At 38.1% G+C, this 16,330-nt stretch overlaps 2 protein-coding genes across 2 annotated transcripts; one reads left to right on the top strand and one right to left on the bottom strand.

Moving 5' to 3' along the window:
- The first annotated feature begins 2,969 nt into the window (after positions 1-2,969).
- Positions 2,970-5,171, top strand: kbtbd3 (kelch repeat and BTB (POZ) domain containing 3). The gene is made up of 5 exons (XM_038307708.1): positions 2,970-3,332; positions 3,508-3,750; positions 3,850-4,140; positions 4,233-4,382; positions 4,532-5,171. The coding sequence occupies exons 1-5, from the start codon at positions 3,024-3,026 to the stop codon at positions 4,646-4,648; spliced, it is 1,110 nt and encodes a 369-aa protein (XP_038163636.1). The 5' UTR covers positions 2,970-3,023; the 3' UTR covers positions 4,649-5,171.
- LOC119798308 (sarcolipin) lies at positions 4,937-5,943 on the bottom strand. The gene has a single exon (XM_038307709.1). The coding sequence runs from the start codon at positions 5,906-5,908 to the stop codon at positions 5,813-5,815; it is 96 nt and encodes a 31-aa protein (XP_038163637.1). The 5' UTR covers positions 5,909-5,943; the 3' UTR covers positions 4,937-5,812.
- Between the last annotated feature and the right edge of the window lie 10,387 nt (positions 5,944-16,330).

Raw genomic sequence — 16,330 nt, forward strand, 5'->3', positions numbered from 1 at the left:
AGGCGGGCAGAGCCCGCCAACTGCGCTTTACCCACTGCGGTTCAATATGGACAAACCATATTACCCTTGTGCATCATACGCTGTGCACGTCTATTTCCCAGATTTCAGCACAAGTGGCACACAGCTCTCTTTGCCCATGACCTAGCCCTCTTTCCTTCCCTCAGCAGCCCTCAAAGGCGTAAGCAGTTGGTCTGGGGAGCCCCAATGTCACTTGCCAGGGCCGTATTGGCCCAGTTACCCAGACGGGCAGTAGGTGGCCCCCCTCAAAATTTCTTTAGAAATTTTCTAGTTAGTTTAACTGTTCTCAGGGGAATTGCATCTCATAACTCACTTTGTAGCCGTCATAAATCTTCCTCACTGGATATTATAATTTTTTTTAGAAGAAATGGCTGAGTTAATGTACATTTATTTAATTCCTGTTGAAAACCCAAATTCCTGCCATAGTCAAAGTATTTTCTATCACGTGGAAGTCTAGGTGATCGTAGGATCCTGACCTTTTAATTCTGAAGCCAGTTTCCTTATAAATTTGGTGTTATTGTCTGATTTGAGTATATTTGAAAGGTAATTGGTTGAGGATTTGTAAAAAAGAAAACAACAAACAAACAAAAACAAAAAACACTCACAAAAAAAACATAATGCCTGCAATGAACTGGAAAATGTTGGAACACCAGGGTCTCTGTCACACTGACATCAGTGTAGTTAGAAAGCAGCCACTGCATAATAAACATCCTCCTGTCTTGGAGATTTTTAGAGGTTTTGTTGTTGTTGCTTTTTTGTTTATATTCACAAAGCTAAGCTGTGATGATGCAAATAAAATAAAATTAACCCCAGTTGTTTAATACGTCATGAATTAAATTAAACTAATAAAATCAAACTTTTATTATGTTTTCTCTTAAAGTTTTTTTATGATTTAAGTCTCTTCTGCATTTGCTTTAAAACTGACTCTAATTTTTCGAATACACTAGCATTGTAATTGTATTTGTATTTGTTGTTTTAGTCATTTTTTTCTGTTAAATTTTCTTCAGAATTATTTATTTATAATTATTGTGTTGTTGTTCCAAAAGTTTATCATTTTGTTTTGTAAAGCTACCGTATTCTTCAAAATAATAATAATAAAAAAAGAGTAGAAAAAAGCTAAATCAACAAGGATTAGTGTTTATGCCAATGTTTTACACTTTATTGGGTCAGGGAATTTATGGATATTTTGAAAATAACGTAAGGCTTTAAGTTAGTAAAGGGTTTTATAAAAAATATATTGATGCATTTTCGGTGGTGTCATCCAGAAAACCAAATAAAAGGACCCATTAATGTCAAGCTCAGAACAAAAAGACCCAGTATACGAGGCAGAAAGACAGTTAGGTTTAACAAAATATTAATTCATGACGGAACTGCAGTGAACAGCATCGGTATCCAAGGCAGGAACCTCTGCAGGGGGAGAACACAGGTAGTGTCCACCTCTGTCCTGAGGTGGATGATTATGAACATGTGAGTCATTTACCTGGTCTAATAGTTTAGTCCATGCCCAGAGGAAGAGACTGGCTCCAGCCGGTCGGCTGCCAACAAGACGTGGCGGGCGCCGCCCAGAGAGTCCCAGACGTTGAAGTCCCGGAGGATAGAAAACAGGGAGCTCAGATCAGGACCTAGCAGACAAAGGAAGGCAGGATAATCCAGAGGCCAAAACTGGTGTCTAGGATGTGCTCAGGATTCAGAGCAAGGAGGGTTGGACTGGGAACGATTTTCGGCCCTGGCATTTTTCCATCCACACCGGCCCACTACCCCCCACTGCAGTCAGCTGAGTCTTTCAAACTTAAGAATAATTCTGAAGCTTTAAAATACAGCATTGGCAGTATCATGCTGCATGGCTGTTTTGTAATGAGTAAAATGACTGATTCTTCAGCTTCACCACAAATGGACGAATGGATGGTTGAAACTTGGACATAGTTGAGAATCAGGATTCCAATATGGACCCTTCTAGTGTTTCCAGTCCTGACTATTTCTGGCCTTTTCTTCAAAGCCATAAGGATTCATGGACAAGAACCAGTTTAAATCTACTTTTTTCTGCCAAGATGAGTAGTCAGATACCAGCAGCTCAATGATGGCAACAAAAAGTGTGAGGTAGAGGTGTAGCTCTTTAAAAGACTTTTAACCCCCTAATTAGTGTGGGTCTAAAACTGTATGTATGGTTATAACTGCATAAAAAAAAAATTATTTACATTAATTTGTGTAACTGATTCTGTTTTTGTATTTGTAAAATGTTTAATGTAATCTAAGGATTGGAATATTTTAAATGTTTGAGGAAAATAATAAAATATTTAACCACAAAAGGTCATGTTCACAGCTTCCTAAAAATCGTAATGAGTTAGGCTATGATGTTTTCAGTTTAGGATATGTATTCATACAATCCTGTGCCTAAGGATAGGAAAGAGTTTAAATGAGATAAAAAAAAAATAATAATAATTTAACCTTATTTCCATTATCAGTTTAGATCAGAGGTCTTCAACAGGGGGTCCGTGACCCCTAGGGGGTCCGCGGAGGCACTGCATGGGGGTCGTGAAACTTTTGGTTGATTCATTTTTTTTTTTAATATTCCCTCCTGAATTGAAATGTCTTTAAATCCACATTAACATGAATTCAACACACTGTAGTAAACAGATAAATGGAGGCAGAAGATGTCTTTCAGTCATCAATGCAGACATTCAGAGACACACAGGAGCTCTTTCAAGCTGGACACCGTTTCATTCACAACACCTGTCCCATCAACCAGGAATCAGAATCAGAAATACTTTAATAATCCCAGGGAGAAATTACTTTCCTTACATTACTCCATCTTTAATAGAGTGACTATAGGACCAGGTTGATATAACACAATTTCATACAATAAATATAATTAGGGGGTCCCCGCTCCATCTTGTCATCAGTTTGGGGGTCCTTGGCCTGGAAAACGTTGAAGACCCCTGGTTTAGATCATTAAACAAACCATGCTTTTAGTTCAATTTGCTCAGTTTTGATTTAATCATAGTTTCATGCTGTCTGTGTTGGCTTTACAGAATTTGCATGATTCAGATCCCCTCCTCGGCAGTGACGACTCCTGTCTTACACTCCTATCAGAGGCCCAGAGCAGACAGACTCTGTACGATGGCCTACTGACTGATGCCAGGCCCGCAACCACAAAGAGCTACATCTACATTCACAAGACGGAGGAGAACGGGGAGAACCGCCATACCTTCTGCTACTGTTTGGAAACAGATCAGTGGAAGGAGCTGCAAACAGAGTTTGGGGAGGCTCCCATGCCAGACCCACCCGGGTCTTACCTCAACAGCTATGCAGAGAAGGTAGGCTTTGGAGTCCAGCTTATTTTTGACTGGTGATGTTAAAAAATACTAGAGATTTAAGATTAGATTTAATATATTCCTGGATATTGCTGATTTTCTTTCAAATATTCATATTCATGTTTTTTATATATTATATATTTTTTTAGCAACTTTTCTTCTATCTACTGTCTCTAAGATGTTTATCACAGGTGGTTGCCGGGGGAACTGCTGCCGGGCAATTCGCCTCCATGTGGCTGAATCCTACCACAATGCCACTGATGAGGTTTGGTGTTTTTGCCCTGTGACCTTGACCTGTACACCTGCACCAGCCATGCTGAAGCCCAGAACCATGCACACAGCTGTGACCTGCCTGGACCGTGTGTATGTGATTGGGGGACGAACCAAGGGAACCAGAGGGGAGGCCCCAAGTTTGCTGGATGTATAACAGAGTTTCCACAATTATCATCAGCATTCATTGTTATCTGTTTAGTTTTCGGAAGGGGAGCAGTCTCTTAACATGTCCCATCTGTCTTTAAAGGTGGACTATTATAATCCTCTGACTCAGAGCTGGTGTTCTGTCAGCCAGCTACCAGGTGCCATCTTCTACCCAGAGGCCAGTGCTTGTGGTAGCGTGATTTACACTCTTGGGTCTGAGGTGGAGATCACAGACTCCTTTAATCCTTCACTCGATTGCTTCTTCCGCTACGACGCCGAGCAGGACCAGTGGAGCCGCCTGGTGGCGGAGTTTGGGCAGTTCTTCCATGCCACACTGGTTAAGGCAGTGTCAATAAACAACATGCTTCACCTCTGCGATTTATCAACCTACAAGGTGACCTGTGTTGTATAATTGCATCAATTTGATCACATTTTTTGTATGCATTCTTCAGATAAGCTTTCAAATCCTCTTTTTTTTTATCTCAGGTTTACAGTTTCTGCCCAGAAACCTGTGTGTGGAAGGGTGAGGGCTCCTTTGAATGTGCAGGTTTTAACGCAGGAGCCGTTGGGATGAGGGACAGAATCTACATACTGGGTGGAGACTACTCACCTGATGAGATCACAGACGAGGTTCAGGTAAACTTTAACCCTTAAACCCTTGATGATGAAATAAATTTAGATGAATGAGAATTTTCTATTTTTTTTCCCTAAGATTTGTCAAAAAACTACTTGCAGATCGCTGCTAAAAGAAGAACTTTCTTTTCTCTTTGCCTGTTTTGGGGCAGGTTTACTACAGTGGGAGGAGTCAATGGGAGGAAGTGACACCCATGCCCAGAGGACTCACAGAGTTCCACTGTCAGATCATCAGTTTCAACAGATACAGGGACCCATGGGCAGAATGATCGCCTACAATCAACACTCCCTCCATCCATAAACCTGCATGTCTGTGTTAAGCTTTAAATGTTTGCACCATGTGGATGGCTGACGTCTCAAATAAGAATAACAATCAGCGTTTTTCTCAAAGATCACAGCTATTTTTGTTTCTCACGTGAACACAATCATAAGAGCTGTATTTCTGAAACACCTAATGTTTATTCTCCCATGGAGAAACCATGTTAAGGTATTTTAAAAGTTTTATTTTAGTAGTAGATTATTTTTCGTGGAGAAGAAAGCAGGTGGACAACGCATAATATACTGTGCCAGCTTTTCTAAAGAGGAATCATTTATTTTGTATAAGGGTAGAATTTACATTGTAGCAAAACATGGGCCAGAAGCATAAACATAAGATAAACGCCAGTATATCATATAAACACTGCTTCAATGATGTAGCAATAACTAAAAATATACATATTTCTGTGTTGCGTCCTCTTCAGGGAGATTTCCTGCTTATAATCTTTACTATTAAACATTTTCTGTGCTGTTAAAGAGCTGCTGTTAAACAGTTTGTTGAAAATGTTTGATGGAAAAAAACGTCATGTCAAACAAGATAGTTTTATTTGACCACCCTGCCATTTGATTATGGACGTCCTGTTTTATTTCTTTTGGTAAATAAAATCAAACAGCATTATTTATGCTTGTTAAAAAATGCATTTTTTTTTCTTTTTATAATTATTTCCAGTTCCTGAAAGCAGAAAAACACATTTACTTAACATCTAACTAGCTAGTGTAATGAAACTAAAACCAAAAGGTCTAAGAGCGAACAGAACAGACGAGGCGACAACAATAGTTTACTGAGTCTGAATTAATATGACAACATCTCTGACATGTACAGTAGAGCTTGCATGCTGTTTTTAATTTCATTCAAATTTCATGTCTCAAAGAATTCCGGTCTTATTTATATTAGAAACTAAATGCATCTCAGACAATGTATACATAAGCAGCATATAGGAAGTATCTGAATCAGATATAAATCTTATTTTATAAACCAAGAAACTGAACCAAAAAAAAAATGTAAACACTGTGTACACAAAATCTAACCAGTACCAACAGTTTTAAATGCTGCACTCTCCATCAGACCCTTTATTCTCCCTGCCTCCTGCTTCTCGGCCGTCTCGCTGCTCCATGCTTCAGTCCTGGTAGGCTTTCACCAGTAGCCACATCAGGAGTACAGTGATTAAGACAATCATGAAGTTGAGGAACAGCTCCTTCGCCGAGCGATCCATGGTCAGCAGAGAGGATCTTCTTCTTTAATTATCAGATCTAGAAGAAAGAGGAGGAGAGGTTCTGAGCCTGCAATTGCACAATAGCATGTAATGGGTGTGGTCAAACATTTGTTAAAGTGTAAAAAACCTTTTCTTGACCTATACAATATTATGAGAACCAACACAACCAAAGCCTGGTTGTGTTGGATACGCACAGGTAATTCACTGGTAAGGGTCAGAGATACTGTAAGCCATAAACTTTATTGGAAAATGAAAGTCTTTGTGCAGAGAAAAAACAAAAAAACTAAGCTGTGTATTTGTGTTTGCTGCCTTTAAAAAAGTCAAAATAAGGTCAGACGGCACAGCAGCTTACATTTATACCGTCAGCATCTCTCAGGAGAGCCATAATAATATCACGTAATACTGAAAAATGAATCCTGAGGTGAGATTATTTATATCTACAATTTGCTTACCATGGATAGAGTTTTAAAATCGTCACTATTAGGTGCCCTTTTTAAAAAAGAAAGCAGCACTGGAACAGAATCAGCCAGTTAGATTTAAACACATTTACAAATATAGAATAAATTAGACCATCCTAAAAAAAAAAAAAAGAAAAAAAACCTGCACCAGTCTGGCCATAAAACTAAACATTCATGACAAATTATATTTCTATAGAATATATTGGATAAGAAATATTATATATAGAATATTGAAATTTTCTAAATAATTTGTACAAACACAGTCAGTGAGATTTTTTTTAAACTAAAAATGGTTGATCTTAGAGCTGATTTCACACGTAAATAACTTAATTCTTGAACACTCCTCCCTTCAGCTCATTACAGCCATTTTCCACTGTCATGCTTTCATCCAGTTCCCACTTTACTGTGTTTGTTATATGAACACATATACTAAGCTCTTGCTTTTTTTAGTGGATGTAAGATTAAAAAAAAACAAAAAAACAATCTCTTTTGACTTAGGGTATGACAGTAGGTTTGATGGTCGCAGCAGAATCCAACAACCATATAGTTGGTTTTATTCATTGTGAAAAGACATACAAGTGAAATATATCTTTAAGTTTTAAAAGAAAAACTTGAATTGGAAAAGGATACGCTAAACGTCAGCTTTTAAACGTTTCTCCCAATGGGAGATAATTAAGACCAGTCTGAGAATCATCAGTCAAAGAGTTGTAGGTATTTATAATCAAACTTTCTCAAAATCTTAAACATGCTGGGTGATGGAAGATAGGAAATTCAAAGTCTTACGTTTAGAGTTGAAAAATAACATGTTTGCCTTTTAGCAATTGAGCTGCAGTTCAAAAGAGAACTAAAGAGTATTTAAAGATTGTTGAAGGACAAAAGGTGCAGATGCCAAAGAGCACATCACAGTATTGTCAGCATGAAATGGAAATTAGCTTTTAGTTTGTCTGAATCCGTATTGTTGACATACAGTATACCATTAATGAATGGGAATCCTTTTTTTATCCAGGTAGATCACATTGAAATAAGTAACTATTTCAAGAGATAACTGGCGGCATAATATTTGCTAACTACTCTATTTTCTGAGGTCTATTTGCATGAAAACATTAAGTTGTTTTCTGCAGCTGCTTTGATGAATTCAGGTCAAATTAAGGCTAAAGCTTCTTAAGATGCCAAACAGATTTTCTTCCTCCCATTTTAAGAAAATGGATGGAAATATTCATCTGAGCCAATATTACCTGGTGTTTTTGAAGAACTTGTTCAGATATTCTTGTTTTTGTGTCCTCTCTGACCGCTGACTCTCCTCCTTGCCCTCAGCTTGCTAGAAGCTTTTCCTTCTTGTTGCTGCACCTCTGTTGTTCTCTCTGCTCACTGTTGTCCAGTTTTCAGCTTCAGCCGGAGACAACTTCTGCTCCTAAAGTAGTCCATCCTCAGTGGACCGCCCATGGCTCACATACACACAGACTGATGTCACACACCAAGTAAAAGACAAATAGAGGCTGTTATTTTCCACAGTATCGTCCACTGGAGTATTTTCCATCTATAACCTTACAGAGTCTCTCTTTCCTTCCACACACAACAGAGGGAGTTATTTTTGATTCCTTGTTGTAGATACTCGATGGGTCGCAGTTGTTCCAAACACAATCCTGGTATCATCTGATGAATATTGGAAACGGTAGATGTATCCAGGTCAAACTCTGAGGAAAGAAGAATAACAAAACAGACCATCGAAAATAAAACTTTTGGTGCCTTGTTAATCCATTTATAACCAAAAAATTATGCATTTTTTTAGATTGATAACTAGAATTCATATTTGTTTTTGGGGGCCAGATTGTGAAGAGGAGAGAATGTTTTTGACATTTAAAAAAAACAAAACAACAACATTGTTCTATGAGGAAAACAACATTAGACCTCCATCGCGCTACCATTTGTTGATACCTTAAAGGTATAGTGGAGGATTTTCGCAAATATTTCAAAAGACCTGCCCTCTCCACTTTAAAAAAAAGGAAATGCACAACCCTGTACCCAGAACGCTTATTAAAAGCATGCAAGAGCGTGCATGAAGCCATTTCTCATTGTGCACGCTCTGTTTAAAAGTTGCTGTTTACAAGCTTACTTTCAAAAAGAAGATTGGCAATTTTTCCTCTACGTCAGACTAACCACTGGTAAGTGAAAATGGAGACGAGTATGATTGACGGCCCTACTGAAACATATCACCAAAATAATTGACAGTTAGGAGGACCACTTATTTTGATGATCCACCTGGAAAAAGAACATCCTCCACTATACCTTTAATATTGATCTTTTCAGGGGGCAGATAGGTTGGGGGTGTCTTCATTGGTGACTAGGCAAGAGGCTAGCCAAAGCCTCTACAGACACAGCAAATTGTTGAGGACTCTTAAGTCAAAGTGGAAGAGAATCAGAAGGCACTATGATAAGTTCTGTTAGTATGGAAGGAGGTAGGAAAGGAACCTGCATGCATCCTATTGATAGTTCCCCTAGCATAGGCAGCTTCCAAAACACTACTGTATCTGGTGCTAGGAGCTATACGGATTCCCACAATCCCTTGCATGAAAAGAAACAGCCCAACTCACAGAATTGAACAAAAATACACTTTTTTCTTCACATGTAACATGTGTGACACATGCAAATGTACACACCTTGATATGTTTTTAGATTTATAAAGCAATCAGCAATTAGCTACAATTGTATCATTTACCTTTTTTTAAATCTAGTTCTTTTTCAAATGGCTTTAGTTCCAACTTGACATGCATCATCTGTCTGTGTTTCTGTCAGGGTTTGGTTAGGTTTGTTGACCAGAAAGCAGAGGCATGAAGGCAGAGGTGAGATTTCTTGGTGATTTAATAAAACTGAACTGAAAACAGAGGCAGGTAATCCAAAATCAACAAAATGAAAACAGAGTCAAACGTACCAAAAACCATGGAGACATCAGGGGAATCACTGTAACAAGGAGGAAGGCTCAGAGAGACGAGTTGGAGGAAGTTAGACGAGGACCCAGCAAAGAGGAAATGAAGATAGAGAGCATTTATAGAAGACAGAAACAAAGAGAGGGCTAATGAGCAGATTGGGAACAGGTGAGCAGAGAGCACAACAGAAAGGGAACTAAGGAAAAAGGAGAACACAAGAGGGCAGCAAATAAAAACCTGGAAGACTGAAAAACACAACGAAATAGGAATTAAACCACTAAGACTATAAAAACATGGCAAAGTAAAAGCAAAGTAGCAAAGTAAAACTAAATACTCAAAAGAAAACATAACAGAACCAAGACTAAGACAGTAACTAAGAAAAAAACAAAGAACACAACAAAATAAGAAATAAACTATATATATATATATATATATATATATATATATATATATATATATATATATATATATATATATATATATATATATATATATATATATGTATATAAAACTCTAGAACAAAGAGCAAAGCAAAACTGAACATCCAAAAGAAAAAACATAGTACTTGCATTTTTGGCACCCTGGGTCCAAAGCAGTTGCTTAGTTTGCCTTGGGCTGGCCCTGCTGTTGACCAATGAAGGTAAACTTAAAGGGGCTGCAAAAAAAAAAAAAAAAAATTTAAATTGGTGCCGTGGTTGTGGCTGCCTCAATTGTTTGTTATACTTGAGCTAAGAAAAGGGTTTGGCAGTTTAAACAGCAAACCTCTCAGCTCATCTCACACTTGGCAGCTGTTAACAACAGTGTTATCTCTGAACGAGTGTTAGCACTCATCACACACCATTTCCTTCTTGCTGAAGGGGGCACACCGGGACAAGGTGCACGCACAGCTGCCTTGGACTTTTCCATCAAAGAATACCAAGGTCATTCCCAGGGGATTTATCTGATGAAAATAAATCTAATTATAACCTGCTGCTGTCCTGCCAGTCCCACAACGATAACTACGGTATGCGACCCCGGGATTCCCATTGTCATGGTTATCCGGTGCTAAGGTGATTGAATAATGCCATATGGGCACCTACTATGACAGCTGTGAGGGTATTTAAGACACACGTGGGTTGGCAGGGTTACCATCTAAATCTCTGGAGAGACAAAAAGTGTCAACAAAGCCTCAGGGAGACTGTTGCATGCATAGTAGGTCACTAAAAATGTGTGATCCTGCATGTTCCCTACAATATAACCACTGTACTTACTATATAGAAAAATATGGTGCAGTAATAAATGTATAAGTGATAATATCGTATCTGTAATAACGGTATTTATCCTTTTTACTTTGATAAACATCAAAGGTATTTTTTTTAGTTCCTTCTGTTTTTTAAACCACCTATATACCCTATGAATCAATCAAGCATAAACAGAAGGGGCCCTTTATCACTAGTGGTTTATTACATATATCCTAAATATGAACTAATCGAGCTGGCTTTGTAAAAGAAAATATTAGAAAAACATGTTTCCATCCATCCATCCATCCATCCATCCATCCATCCATCCATCCATCCATCCATCCATCCATCCATCCATCCATCCATCCATCCATCCATCCATCCATCCAACTGGCTCATTTCAACAAGGAGGAGGGGTAAAGAGCTGACCATTAAACCCATCCCTCAAGTTATTTACCTTTATTTTGGTGAAAGCCAATTTTTTAAGTTGTTCCATTACCACCAATAAGATATGACTATAAATATGAAGTCCAAAAGCAAAGTAAGGGTTCCAGCTTAAAAAAAAGTCAGCATCATCAGGCTCTACTGCAGAATTTACATGACTGCAGATCCTGAACTAATCTACACCTCGTTGACAAATTTAGTGATAATGGCTTTGAATGTAATCAATGGCAAAAACTACAGCTGACAGAATCCAGCAAACTCTGACCTCAGCGTTACATTGCTACATTAACTAAGACAGTCCAACATCATTTAGAGGCTTGAGAAATCTCCTCCACTTGGCCCTAATCCTCACAAAAGTGACCCTACTTCTCATAACAGACGAGTCTAGAAGCTCTGGGAATCATTCCATTCACCACTGGACTCCTAAACTTAGATCCACATAGCTCGATCACAAACAGCTTTGGCAATGCATGGCAATGAGGCTGCAACCTCATTTAAGCTACCCGTCCTACAGGATATCCAGTCCCACTTGGAACTTGGAATGGGTTAGGGTCTATATCTGACTCTACTAGAGGTGGAAATTGAAAATCTCATTGACTCATATATTTGAAAGACATTCCCAACAAATCATCAATAGGCAGGTCTGTTCACTGAGCATTCTGCACTGTCCCTTTCCACATGACTCAAATGATTTCCTTGCCACGATCACAGATCAGAGAACAAAGGGAACTGAGGCAAACAGAATTCAGACATCATTGGAAGGAACTAATAGGTGAATCTAGTAAGAAGCTAATTAAATAGATGGTATAGGAGTTAAGGGATAACAGCTGACCAAAAAGTATGGGGCTCACTAAAACTAAGAGACAACAGGGTAATTGTACTACACAACAGAAAGCTGCAAAAAAGGTATACTATGTTTTAAAGAAGTGCTCTGCTGAAATTTTTTTTATGTATTTCTGAAATCAACTATAGAAGATAACGAGATCCTCACTATTTTAAAAGGGAGCATCTGATTTGTTTGTCCATTTTAGTCCTGCAGGTCAAGCCAGTAAGGATACAAAGAGGTCTGTTTGGCTGCTGAGCTTGAATTTTAGAAAGTGATGACATACATCAGCTTACACAGGGGACTTCTCCCTGTTACACAGCGTTTTAAGAGCTTGGCTTAGACTTTAGGTGAAGCTGCCCTTGAGTGCAGGCTACAAAGCAAGATACATACTTTCCCAACCATTTGGATCAGCTTGGATACATTATCAGAAAAAAAAACTGCACCAGAAAAACAAATGGTTGCAATTTTCATTCAGCATATTTTGCAAAGTGTAAACTTTGTGTCTAAACATTGAAACCTTGCGAAATTCTTTTGCACGGAAAATTCAAATGCACTGATGAAATTTTTAAATTCCATGAACTGGAGGTTACTGACTGTGCATCTGGTTAATTCATGCAGTGATATGCAATGTCAACAAATGGAGACAAACCAAAGAAGTTTTTATAAGCCTGCTTAGAAAAAATATGTAGAGTATTGTTTTCATGTGAGGGATGGAATTAGGGTGGTCTCCCTCCAGAACAGCTGTTGTTTTGCAGACTAAACAAAGCAGCCATGTTTCAGCAAGGAAGGGTTCTCACCCCTGAGCCCGGCACATAAGATGGATCTGGACAGGTGAAGATTTGGTTATGGAACAAACCCTCAATCTATAAATGTGTTTGAGAGCAAAGATGGACAAATATCCACAAGTGGAGGACCCACGCACTCTTTTGCATGCACAGTCTCTATGCTAAATGACATCAGGATATACATAGAGACAATGATTTAGCCTATATGATATGAAAACTATGTTTAGAAGAGGTGATTTGCATAACAAAAAGAGAAGAAAGGGGAAGTATTTTTGTACTTCCAAACCTTTAAACTGATTGCCTTGTTTGTAGGGTCCAAGTGTATATGGGTCCTCCTATTTCTCCTTTTTCCCACTACAAAATGGATATAGCTTTCAATGACCCTTGTTAAACTTCTATCTCTGGTTATTTTTTTTCATTTTCAGTCTAGAATTTTTTACCTAAACTGGATGTCACTAAATATTTTATTCTTTTATTTCTAGTGTGCAGCACTGCTGCCACCACCGTGCTCTCCACTGGGATTATTCCTGCTCAGAAAACAGTAATAGTTTGTTTCTAGTTTGATTTATTCAGAACCCTTCTTATTTGAATGTTTTCACAGACACATTATTCAAAACAACCATTTAAGTGTTCCAGACCCAAAGTAAAACAAATCAGCAGCACATAGCCTGCACCAAAACAACCTAACCTTTGCAATGTACTTTGTCTTTTTAATGTCTTTTTTGTTTTGTTTATTTTTTCTGTTGGTGTTCTAAAGTAAATCTCATTAGATGCTGGAAATTCCATGAACTTGATAATCTACCAGCCTAACCACTGCGGAAAAAGGCAAAGGTTGTTTTAGTTCCTTCTAAGCAAGTCATGCTTTCTTTTATCAAATTTTATTTTAACCTAAGATTCTTTAATAGTGAACCCCAACTAGAGATCATTAAGAGGAAAAACAAAACAGGGACACAATATGATTTGCATTGTGTATTTTTCATTGTTTCAAGATAAAAAATGTTCTCTCCGGGAACTCCAGCTATGGAGGATCAGTTCTACCATATTAAAAAATAAATACATAAATAAACAATTGCTCAATAAATACATACGCATACAATTAAATGCCCCCCAAAATACAATAACCAAATAAATGTGAGTAGAAATTAAATTATGCAGTGAGACATAAATGTATATATCTCTTTTAATTAGCTATCTCTATAGTTATGCTGCTACAGGCTTAGACTTCTTAAGGACATAGGGACCCCTATTTCATCATTTTGCTTCATTCTATCTCTATTCTCCCACTCTGCAGAATCTGTTAGTTCAATCTCTAACGTTATGCTATCTCTGCTTATTCTCATTGTAGTTTTGTCTCGTGTGTTCCTGTTTGGCTGTGACACCACCCTGGAGGGAAATATCAGCTGTGCTGCTGCCATCAGAACCTTTGTTTATAGATGTTGGAGATCAGCCTGTTTTTCCAGTGTAGTCTTGTTTCTCTGATTGTGACTGGCTGGATGTGCTCTCTTCATCCTCTGAGCTTGTCTGCCTGACTGTGTGTCCTGGTCCTTTTAAGATTGCTTTTTGTATCTCTGCTTCTGTCTCCTTGAACCCCAGAGTCTGGTTCTGCTGGAGGTTTCTTCCTGTTAAAAGGTAGTTTTTCCTCTCCACTGTTGGTACACACATGCTTAGTGTGAGGGATTGCATCCAAGTAAATGAGTGGAAGCAATCAACTGGTTTTCCTTAGATAGAAAACAATGAATCAATTTGACTGGATGATCTGGTGAACTGTAAAGTGCCTTGAGATGGCATGTTGTGAATTGGCGCTATGGAAGTAAACTGAATTGAATTGAATTAATTAGCTTCTTTATTTATTGGCCTTTGTAATAATTTCCTTATTTATGTCTTGTCCAATAAATTCTTCAACTGTATTTATTAAGTACTTATTTTTAAAGTATTTATTTATATGCATGTAATAATATTTTTATGGCTCCCTCCCCTTGTCCAAAAATATAATTGTGAGGCAAATTGATTCTCTAAATTCTCCTTAGATGTGAGTGTGTGAATGGTTGTTTATCCTGTTTGTGTTGCCTTGCGACAGACTGGCGACCTGTCCAGACAGCTGGAGGGTTACCAGCACCTCTCACGACCCAAGCAGGAATAAGCGTGACAAAACATGGATGGATGTATAAAATATGTCCTTCTGATTTGACAGTATTCACATTTGTTCAACATTTTTGTGTCATCATTAAAATAAAATTCTATATAAACTTTATCAAATTGGGTTACCATGTATATGAATGGTGCAATGCAACCAACTTAGCTTCTGTTGTGTTGTGTGATGTAAATCATATACCTTTCACTAAACTTTTTGTTAACACTGATCTTTAAATAAACAGTCAATTATATATTAGATTAGATACATTTCTATTATATTATTTATATATTAATTTTAACCGCATAGATATGGCTACTGTCCAGGAACTCTCTGTGCTATCCATTCCTGCTTTGAATTGCTTTTTTGTTTAAAAATAATGTTGCTGAAGCTGCTTTTGACCAGAAGATATCTTAATGTGTTTGAACAGAACGTTGAAGTCGACGGGGGACCCTTAGTTTTGAGCGGCCATTTTAAGGGGGAAGGCAGAGGAGCCGTCGGGTGCGACACCGAGACAAACGTCAAACCACGTGTCAGCAACTTCCTGGGTGGATGGTCGTTTGGTGCATGGCGCGTGTTTTGAAGCTGCTTATGGAGAAATGTCTTGGGCCGTGAGTAGTGAGGAAACAGGAAGCGATTCTTGTGGGATGGAAGAGGGAAATAGTGACAATGAAGGGTGGAAGATAGCAACATCAAAAAATGAGAAAAAGCGGAAAAAACAGAGATCAGTTCAAGGGGAATCTAGTTCAGAACAATCCAGTGATGATCATTCCATACATTCCACAGCACAACAAAATGAATTCAAAGTCATATTCAAAGTCGTTAATCAGGCAGACTCTTTTACAAATTGGAATCCGGTTCACTTAACAAAAACCATCAATAAACTTGTCGGAGAAGTCAGAGGTGCCAGAATTCTGTACAGTGGAGACCTGCTAATTAACTGCAGAGACAGCGCCCAGCAAGGCAAAGCAATACGGATCAACAAAATTGACGGGATAAGAGTTCAGTGCAGCCTAATGGAGAACAAAAAGATCAGCAGGGGAGTCATTGGAGGAGTTCCTCTAAAAATTTCTGAAAAAGAGATTCTGGAAAACATAAGCGGTGCAAAAGTAAAAGAAGTAAAACGGTTAAAAACAACAAGAAACGGAGAAAGATCTGACAGTTTATCAGTGCTAATTAAATTTGAGGAAGAGCAATTACCAAGCAAAGTATTCATCGGTTACATAAGCTATAATGTCAAAATCTACAATCCTCCACCATTGAGATGTTTCAAATGCCAAAAATTCGGTCACATTGCAGCAGTTTGTAAAGGGAAACAGAGGTGTGGAAGGTGTGCAGGAGAACACGAATATGGTAAATGTGGAAAAGAAGCTATAATAAAATGCTGTAATTGTGGTGGAGAACATACTGCTGCTTATCGCGGCTGTGAAGCAAGCAAAAGGTCTGAGGAAATTAAAAAAATGAAATTTGAGCTCGGAATAACCTACGCTGAAGCTGCAAAAAGGATCCCATCTCAGTCAGAAAAACCCAAACCTACAGTTCAACACACGGCAAATTCCAAACCTCTAGAGAATCAAAAAATTGATGAAGACTCACTTATTGTTAAAAAGACAAATTTTGTTCTTTTCATGGTA

The sequence above is a fragment of the Cyprinodon tularosa genome, unplaced genomic scaffold, assembly GCF_016077235.1.
Source record: "Cyprinodon tularosa strain WSP-4 unplaced genomic scaffold, ASM1607723v1 ctg619, whole genome shotgun sequence".
Classification (NCBI taxonomy): Eukaryota; Metazoa; Chordata; class Actinopteri; order Cyprinodontiformes; family Cyprinodontidae; genus Cyprinodon; species Cyprinodon tularosa.